We start from the raw sequence: 10,330 nt of genomic DNA on the forward strand, positions 1-10,330 counted from the left end.
ATCAATACACCTCTCAAATTTTGAGAGGTGTATTGATGTAATGCCTCATTTGGCCTCTGGGGCAGTGGTGGCGCTGCTGAGCTGATCCGGATATAAAACGAACCACGTGATCAATATTTACGGAAGTGTAGCCTCACTGTACAGGAACAAGCGCACAGTCATTACCTTTTTTAACATTTAACTCGTGTTAATATAAAGAAAGGGTATTTTTTTAAGCAGTGCAGGTTATCACATAACTACAGGATTAAAGTCTATTTAGGACTTTGCTTCAGCCTCCATGTTGCGTTTGGAGGTCGTATGAAGCTTTTACAGGACGTGTTTCGTCCTTGTTTTGTGTCTGGAAACATTAACAAGAGCTAATCACTATTTAGCACCATGGGAGCCGAGCAGAGTGGAGATGCAGAGCACAAACACTCAGACTACAGCTCCTCAGGTGAGACTACCTTCCTCCTTTATAATGAGGAGGATTTATTAATTAATACTCTTCACATGTTTCTACAGTAGTCAGGCATGATAGAGAGGCACTGTCAACTATATTATAAGTGGCATCTTGTGTTTAAATGTCTGTACAGTAGCTATTTTAAGTCTTTGAAGGATGTGTAATACTTTTTTCATGCTCCTATTCCTTTATTATTCAATTGTAGTTATATTTGTAAATCTTCTGTGTATTTGCATATTGCTAATTATATGTTTATAGTTACTAGCTCCTTCTACATCATAAACTACAGCATTGAAATACTGTTTGCATGTTACTGCATCAGTAATTATAATAAAGCACTCTGAAATCCTGAATAATGAAAATGTTTATTACTTTTTAGTATATTTTGTGTATTCAAGCATCTTTACATTGTTGTGTTATGTGTCATTTTTGTCACGTGCCCTAACACTGAAAGAGGAAGAGGTTCCTCCTGTTCATACTGACTATTAAAAGATTCCCTTGGCTTCACAGTGTGCTGTGAGGGGGACCAAATGCTTTTAAATGTTAAACTGAAGCTTATTCAAGCTTTGTAGATACATGAAAGAGAACGAAATACTGTACTCAGGTCCCGGTGATTGTAGTAAAAAAATATAATAAAATAAAGAACATGTACATAATAGGCATAATGAGTCAATAAATAGATAAGTAAATATATAAAGTAAGAGATAAGAAGCTCATATGAGGCTTCAGCAGTCTGAGTTAGTCATATCAAGTGGATATCTGCCACATTTACAGTCTTTTTAGCATCAAAATCCCTCTTTGTGTTTCCCTGTTGAGCTGTGGTGGAAGTATGGTAACAAAAAGACGAACCTTCGTGCTAAAAAAAAAACTCATTTGGATGACTGAAGCTTCACATTAGCTTCAGATGGACTTTTAAATACATTTTTCCACAGGAGGACTGTGGATTATTGCCCCCCTTCTTTGACATTCTGAGTGCATTATGAAGGGATCTGTTAATGATCAGTATGAACAGGAGGAATTATTACAACAAGAAAAACATGTTTCAACATTCATTTGGGCTCCTGACTGTTGTTTTAAGACTGGCTTTTAATTATGAACCTGTTCTTTAAGTAACAGATCCGAGTCTCTTCTACTTTTTGTCCAAATGACAAAACAGTAAAGTAAAAGTACGCTGTTAAAAAGGGCTTAAATGGAATAATAAAAATAATTGGTTAAGTTATAGTCAAACTAAGGCTTCAAATAAAATCCTCTAAGTTGATTGTAACAATTAAGAGTTGACTGCTGATGTTAATTCACAGAAATATTGTTGTTGCAGTTGTTCCCTCTCCAGCAAAGCAGAAGGCGAAGATGGACGACATCGTGGTCGTGACCCAGGGGACTCAGTCAATGCGAAATATCCACAATGACCCAGATGTCATAAAGCTTCAGGAGATACCCACATTTCAGCCGCTTTTGAAAGGTAACTTTATAGTCTAACCCTGCTGGATTTTAGAGACTTTTTTACAAGACCTTTAACAAAGACAAAGACCTCAGTAGGTACATCTTGTTAAAGCTAAGTAATGCAGGCTCACTGACAGCAAAAGTCCCACATTCTCTAACAGATATTGTGTGCTTTAACTTAATCTGTATGCATGTATGAAAGTCCAGAAATGTATATTTATATAACTGCTGACATTTTTATGGATCACTTGGCAGAATATGTACAATATGAGCGAGAGGTGAGAGAAAAGATCAATACTTTGCACCAATAGCTGCCAAATATATATACATACGTAACAAAGTTTGATCTGTGTGATCTCTGTGGTGAGTCTTAGAAGTCTGACCAAGATATTTTTCAGATTGTGTCGATCTTTTGTCTGATTTCTCTCATTTCAGTTTCATCTTAACTTTCAGCAATCCCCCACTAACCCCTTTTCAAATTCTGTGTAGTGAAGCTCATTGTTGCAGCAGCCCATTAGCGCTGCGGTAGAAGGTGGATAACGAGCCAAGTTTCCTGTGTAGGCACACTCTTGAAATAGCAGAGGGATAATTCTATCACATCCTGTGCATTGCTAATTACAGTAATTACCAAATGTTACACTGCCGTCAAGTGTTACTCTGCTCCAGCGTGTCACTTTTATAAGTCCTTTCGGCCTTCGCTCTCTGCAGGTGTGCTGAGCGGCCAGACGTCACCCAGCAGCGTGTGTCTGGAAAGGCTGGACACTGCTCAGGTTCTGCAGCTCTGCGTCCGATACCAGGACCACCTACACCAGTGTGCCGAGGCCGTGGCCTTCGACCAGAACGCCCTCGTCAAGAGGATCAAAGAAGTAAGGCTACGAGAGTGTCAGTGCAGCATGAGTCAGTCAGTGTGTTTGGAAGTCTCATCGCTCAAAGGAACAATAAAAAGCATCATATTCCTTATGTAATGTAAAAAGTTTATTCCAACATTAAGAAACTTTTGGTTTAGTTATTAACCAAAAATACCAAATGAGAGAGTTTACTACTTTTCCTTGACTTATATCACTATAAATAAAATATATTTGGGTTTTGGAGTGTTGCTTGGACAATGCAAGTTATTTGAAGATGTCAATGTGGTTTAGGTGAGTTGTAATGAGTTTTTTAACTATTATTTTTCCATCTTACATGCCCAACCATTGATTATTTGAAGTATTAGTGCAAAAAAACATTACGAGAATGATCAATAATTAAAGTAATAAGAAGTTACAGCCCAATTGCAAAGTCAAAAAAGTGTAAGACCTCATCAAGTGTGAGTTGTAGTGACTAAATTGTGATTGCATGAGAAATAATTACAATATTCTTTGCCTGTTTAATAATAAAGACTTGTACATCTGGGAGAGGTTGTGTTAAAACTTCACTCATATATTAAGACTCTTTAAAACATCACTTTTTTATTTACCTCTATCCAATATTTCAGAAATGCTTGTACTGTACAGTTTTGCATATTTAATACTGTTAATGATTTTCATGTATTAGTGAGCGGTAGGTTTAGAATTTTATGAGTTTTATAGCTTTTTAAAGTTTCCCTTATTTTTTTTTTTTTTTTAGATGATTCAAAGTTTCATCAGAAGTCAAAGTCCATCTCTCTCCTTTTCTCTCTCCTCCGTCTGTTTCTTCCCAGATGGACTTGTCAGTGGAAACCTTGTTCAGCATAATGCAGGAGCGCCAGAAACGCTACGCCAAGTACGCAGAGCAGATCCAGAAGGTCAACGAGATGTCGATGATCCTGCGACGCATCCAGATGGGAATCGACCAGACGGTGCCGCTGATGGAGCGACTCAACAACATGCTGCCTGAGAGCGAACGCCTGGAGCCCTTCAGCATGAGGCCCGACGGGGAATCTGTCACCAAGTAGCCTCTTTAAATCCCCAACGTTGCTGCTTCCTACAACCCCCCTGAGTACTCCGTCCGTGCCCTCAGTCCAGGAGGAAGTGCAGGTGTGTCCAGCTGTAGGAATATTAAGCTTTTATAAATGGGTTGCATCATTATACCCATTTCATTTTCATAGTAGAGAAGGAGCTCAGCTGTGAATGTCTGAGTCTCTCCAGGTCACAATCACTTCAGTTTCATTATTTTAATTAGAGCAGGGAGACTCTCTCAATCAGCAGCATCCTACTTACTATTGCACTTCTATCCAGCACTCACACATTCATACCTGAGTTCAACCAGCTGTTACTGGCCACTGACTGGCCCCACTGGAGGAGTCGCTCATTTTAAGATCTGCATACAATTGAACCCCAACTGTACGAGCAGCAGGCCTGGAGATTATTATTATTATTACTAATCCTCTCCCTGCAGGATATAAACTGGCAAGCTTCCAGACGAAAGGCAGGAGAGGAGCAGATGCATTTGATTGAGAATGAACTCCAGATGCTCAAAAAACCCACAAAAAACAAGCCCCTCCAAATGTGTCATAGGTTTTACAAACTCAAATGAATGCGAGCAACATAGAAATATCTCTAGAAGTTTGCTTACACCTGCCAAAATATCAGAACCACCCGAGACCCTCCAGTGGATTGATTTTTGGATCTTAACAATGAAGACATTTGTCAATTTGCGATCCTGATTTTCATCTCACTCCCTCTGCCATATGCCGCCGTTTACATGATCACGTCCCTGAACTGCTTGCGTGCAGATAAACTGCTTTTTTCCTGTATAATATGGGTGTATAATTTTTGGGATATAATGAAAAAGAAGAGGCTCAAAGAGACAACCAAGAAGAATTTTTTTCTCATTGGATTACACACAAGGAGCAAGGATGTACAGTGGGAGTAAAATGAGAACCTTCTTCAGCCATAGCTCCTCATGGACGGAGGAAAGTCTGAAATATTCTCATGAACTCTTGAACTTCAGTTTTCTGTTGACAGAACTTGACTTTAATTTATTTGGGTAGTTTTTCCCAGCAGTGCCGAGCTTGTTTGCATGCAAAATAGTGAAGAAAGCGAAGTGAAATAGGACCTAACGGAGACCTGGACGCAAGGATGAGGACAGAAAACATTTGATAACGTTCTCCCCTACTCGTCCACACGGTGCTTTTACACGACGCTAACAGATTTCAGCATTAAATTAGTATGTTTTGTTTGCTTGTTACATTCAAAGTTAAACATCACACATACCAAAGATTCACAAATCCTCACAGCTGTTTATTAATAAGTGGCACCTTAGAAAAGATATTAAAAGTTTGGGCATATCTTTCAGCTGTTTGAGGATAGTGGTCAAATTAACTTCATCGCTTCATCTGTTCGATATTTGCTTCCGATGTATTTTAAGTCATTCATCATTTGCTTAAAGGGTTATATCCATCAAATTACAAAAAACATATTTTCTCTACTAACTTGAGTGGTATCTATCAGCTTTGGTTTTATTTGGTGAATTTATTTAGTTTGTGGTGCTCACAGCATTAAAAAATTGCATTAAATAAATTAAAATGTAGCATTGTTATCCTGATAATACACAAAACACTCTTATCAATAGCTGGATAATTTCTTTTGTGTAGAAGTAACCAGGACATTGATTTTGGAAAGACACATTACTGAATCTGTGAATATTTTTCACAAGATATTTAATTAAAATATTAATGATAAATATAAGCACTACAAATAAAATCCTGTTCACCTCTGTTGTAATTTCAGTAGCTGAAATCGTTGGAAACTGACATCTAAAAGCCTGCGTTCCTGCATGACTTGATACCACCAAAGGTTAGAGAGAAGTTACTGTATGTTTTGTAATTTGGATGTTTAAAAAAAAAAAAGACGACCCTTTTAACTAATAACAGGCCAGTTTGCAGTGTGGAAATAAAAAAAAGAAAAGACTTGAAACAAAGGCTTAAATGGCATTTTTATTATTATTGTTGTTATTATTATTATTAGTTTCATGGCAGCAGTGTGAGTGTGAGTTTGTGTAGCTCCAGCAGGTGGAGCCAGAGATAACAGTGTGGCTGCTGGAGACACACAGGTGAAGGTTAAAAGTCCAGAAGTAGAGCTGCTCTCAAGACACACACACACACACACACACACACACACACACACACACACACACACACACACACACACACACACACACACACACACACACACACACAAGCTGCTGCAGGGATCAAACCTGTAACTTTAAAGAAACATCCTCAGAAACCACCAGGTAGACCTCTTTTCATCACCATTACTTAGAAAGCCAGATCTCATGTGAGCATGTCATTTTATCACAACAGCCACCTTCTACCACTTAATAAATCACCTTTACCAAACACATATTTGGTAAGATTTCCCCTCTTTCTTTTCTTTTTACTTGGGTTAACAAAGTCACAGAAGCATTGTAAGTCCAGTTCTTGCATCAACCTCAAAGCTAAAATCTGAATGAGGCTCTTGGAAAAAGTTTACAGCTAACAGTGAGTTGTTACCTCTCTGTATTCAGCGGTAGATTGTGGAAGGTGTTTTTTCCCATGTGTGCCAGTGTGGTCTGATTACAATAGTTGTGTACATTGTGCAGTTTTTTTTTAGCAGTGGGGTATAAACACGCTGAACTCAATTACACCTACAAAAGGATCCTCCTCCGGCTGGCTGGCTTTGAGGTACAGAATTAGCCCTGGTTGGTTGACATAAGGGACGTAATGCAGAGACAAGTTTTTCTTTGGAATTTAAAGCAGAACTCCTTTGATATGTTATCGCCTTTCATGTGTAAATTAAAATGGGTGAAAAATGTCTTAAATGGCCTCGGGGGTATTGTTTGAACATTGGAACAGAAATGGGGATTGTCAGTGCTTTCCTCTGTGGCGAGGAGGAGTAAAAGTTCCTCAGTCTTTGTAATGAAGAATAGCTCCTGACGCTCAGAGCTGGATATTAACGCCACGAGATGATACAATACGATCTGCCACCAGGAAATTCATTCACCAAAGTGAAATAGAAAATCCAATTTCCCTTGTATACTTCTCATTTGAATATAAATCAAAGGCTGGTTTGTTCCTCGTTTCCTTCTTATTTTGCCTGCTCAAAATTGCAACATGAGAAAAAAAAAAAAAAAAGCTTTGTTGGCCTTCTTATCCCCATCATCTTGTAGGGAGGGGGAAACACAAGCATCCACCAGCATCCACCAGCATCAGTTGTTTTCCTGTGATAAACACTAGATTTTAGCTTCCAGACAGAAAACTACTGAAATCTGAACTGTGAGAAACGATGCAATTACTTTTTTTAAGTTACGTAATTCAAAAGCTTTTTCAGATTGTGCGAGAAAAAAGTTGTCAGGATACAAATATGCAACTTTTTTTTTTATTGTTGTTTGACATTTTTCAAGCAATAAGGTCAAATATTCTCCTGCAGCAGTTTCATAAAGTCAGGATTTTTTTATTTTTTTATTTTTTTCTATTATTATTTTGTTTCAGAGCTGAAACAAGAGTTCAAGATTAACTTTATTGTCCCCCCCAGGTGGAAAATTAGTCCTTGGCTAACCACCCATGCTGCAGCCATTGAATTAAATACATTAATTAATAAAACAACCATAAAGGCCATAATACACATGGAGCAATGCAACAGATAGTACATAATAAATACAATGCAGAAAGATATTAAATACAGAATAAATACACACTCAATACCAGATAGCAGCTCTAATAGATAAAACATAAGAAAACACACACACACGTACAGTCACAGTGCAAAGACCCAGATTCTCAATGGCACCAGCTTTATCTGCTTTTAACTATTAATTAAAACAATTAATTTATCAGTTTTGATAATTGATTTATTGATTCAGTAATATTATTTCAGGAAAAACGGACAAAAAAGCGTCTCAATTAAGGATTAGCTTAGTTTTTTGTTGTATCTTTGTTTTTTATGATAGTTAACTGAATATTCAGCAATATTTGGGGTTTTGGAGATTAAAACAAGGCATTAAAATATGAAAACTTGAACTCTGAGAAACAGTAGACTAATTGATAAGCAAGGTAATTGTTAGTAGCTGTCTTAAATAAGGTCTATATACTGACTATATTTTGAGTTTGGAGTGTTTGTTGGTAAAAACAAGATATTAAAATAGGAAAACTTGAACTCAGGTAAACTTTTTACATTTTATTGACATTGATAAACAAAAATTACTAATGAAGGAAACAATCAGCAGACTAATCAATGAGCAAAATAAGCTCAATATGAATATGATGATGAATATGAGTTTGGGCAAAACAAGCAATACTGTGATATTTCAGTTTTCTTTGGTCAATTTATAGTCTGCAAAATCTGCAGTTTGATTAATAATAAAAAATAAAGTTTGTTGCAGCACATTCCAGTCAGAATTCACCCAATTAGAGCAATTCCCCACATTGCCAGGTGGCATTTATTAAAAAAACATGTTTTTATATAGAGATTTTTCACATTCTTTTATACATGTGCCAAATGTTTCTGAGCAGACTGAAACCATTTTTTTTATAAATACAGCAGCAGCGAGTAGCTTGAGGAAAGGAGGCGTCCCTTAGATGATTGCCTGTATTGACTTTCATCCTGTAAAATTACCCAGCACTGCTCTTTTATTTGACATCCAGTCACCTCCAGTGATGGATAACCTGGTGGACCTCCCTCTTGAGTTGCAGCCAAATATTATCCCTCTTACTAGGAGACATGAATTCTACCTCAGACCAGATCTATCAGGGGACATCTAATAAAGCACTTTGTTGCTTCATTGCACATTTGTGTTCTCAAGGACATGGAGCGGCTACAGCGGGCCGAGAGTGACGTGTCCTTCCATTGAAATGCCGCTGCTCCGGCACTCTTTGGGAGGACAACAGTATATCAGCATACAAACCCTTTTTTAAAAACTTCTGGAATATAGACAGGGAGTCATACTCAAGTGTTTTTAGAGCACTGCAGGTGTTTGCAGAGTGTGCATGCATGATTCACACAAGTAGTATGGTGTTATTTTTAATTAGTTAACCCTCCTGTTGTCCTCGAGTTAAGGAAGGAAAGGGAGGGAGGAAGGAAGGAAAGGAGGGAGGAAGGAAGGAAAGGAGGAAGAAGGAAGGAAGGGAGGAAAGGAAAGAAGGAAGGGAGGAAGGAAAGGTAGGAGGGAGGGAGGAGGGAGGGAGGGAGGGAGGGAGAAAGGAAAAGAGGAAGGGAGGGAGAAGGAAGGAAAGGAGGAATAAGGAAGGAAAGGAGGGAGGGAGGGAGGAAGGAAGAAGGAAGGAAAGGAGGGAGGAAGGAAAAGAGGAAGGGAGGAAGGAAGGAAAAAGGACCAAGGAAGGAAAAAGGACCGAGGAAAGAAGGAAGATAATGGGGAGGAAAGAAAGAGAAGGAGGGAAGAAGGAAAGAAGGAAGGAAGGAAAGAAAGAGGGAGGGAGGAAGGAAGGAAGGAAGGAAGGAAGGAAGGAAGGACAAGGAAGGAAGAAAGGGGGATGGAGGAAGGAAAGAAGGGAGGAAAGGAAAGAGAGGAAGGAAAGAAAGAGAGAAGGAGGGAGGAAGGGAGGAAAGAAGGAACAGTCAAAACACGATTGGAATTGATCTCACATATTACAGGTTGCAGCTTGCAAGGTGCAAATTGGGTGAGGAAAAAAAAGTCAGTGATGCTCTTTGGTCTCTACGTTACACATGTGCAGCGAATTGGGGAATTTTGACTAGTCCCATATGAGCTGATGGCTGCTTTCATCAGGAGGAGCAGCTGCGGCCGCGCTCAGCTGCTTGGATTGATTCAGCTTCTTGCTTGAAGACATTTCAACACCTTGGCTGAGGTGGGATTGAAATATCTCTCTATTTTAGTTTTTTAAGTCTAGTCTTTAGAAGAAGAAGAAAAGTAATGCTCGTGATCTTTTGCTTATGCACTGTGCAAGAGTATTCATAGAGTGATTATAAACCTTGTTTTAAATGGGACACAATATGCTTTTTTATCATTTTCTGTCCTTTATTTAGTGGGTGGAAATAATTATTGAACCCGTCAACATGTTTTTTTTAGTAAATATATTTCCAATGAAGATATTCATATGTCATTTTCACCAGACTTTGGTATTAACTCAGGAAATTTGAATCTGAAATTTAGTGGAGAAGCCTTTTGTTTGTAATGACAGCTTCAGGACTCAAAGGTGTAGAGCTCAGGTGTTATTTTGGCCCATTCTTTTAAACAGATTGTCTTTAAATCTAGAAGATTACGAAGGGCCCTCTTGGGAACTCTTATCTCTAGTTTCTTCCACAAATGTTTCCCCTATGGTGCTTACTGGAAGATTCATAAGTTTTGTAATACATCTGTAACCAGTCATATTGAAATGTTTTGCAACAATCAGCTTGCGAAGGTCTTGGGAGAGTTCTTTGCTTTTCTTTTCTTGGTTACAAAAAACCTTTTTATTGCACATCAATATGTACTAACCCAGCTGATATTAATTTACACAGACAGGAGGTAGAACTACTTTCTTACTACTTAGATAGA

General features: G+C 38.2%; 1 protein-coding gene across 1 annotated transcript; it reads left to right on the forward strand.

Annotated features, from left to right (window-relative positions):
• The first annotated feature begins 143 nt into the window (after positions 1–143).
• Positions 144–5,739, forward strand: borcs5 (BLOC-1 related complex subunit 5). Its single transcript, XM_062421005.1, has 4 exons — positions 144–433; positions 1,755–1,898; positions 2,588–2,745; positions 3,558–5,739. Exons 1-4 carry the CDS (start codon positions 376–378, stop codon positions 3,789–3,791), a joined length of 594 nt encoding a protein of 197 aa, XP_062276989.1. The 5' UTR covers positions 144–375; the 3' UTR covers positions 3,792–5,739.
• Positions 5,740–10,330: the final 4,591 nt, after the last annotated feature.

This window comes from Scomber scombrus, chromosome 6 (genome assembly GCF_963691925.1).
Source record: "Scomber scombrus chromosome 6, fScoSco1.1, whole genome shotgun sequence".
NCBI classification, from domain to species: Eukaryota; Metazoa; Chordata; class Actinopteri; order Scombriformes; family Scombridae; genus Scomber; species Scomber scombrus.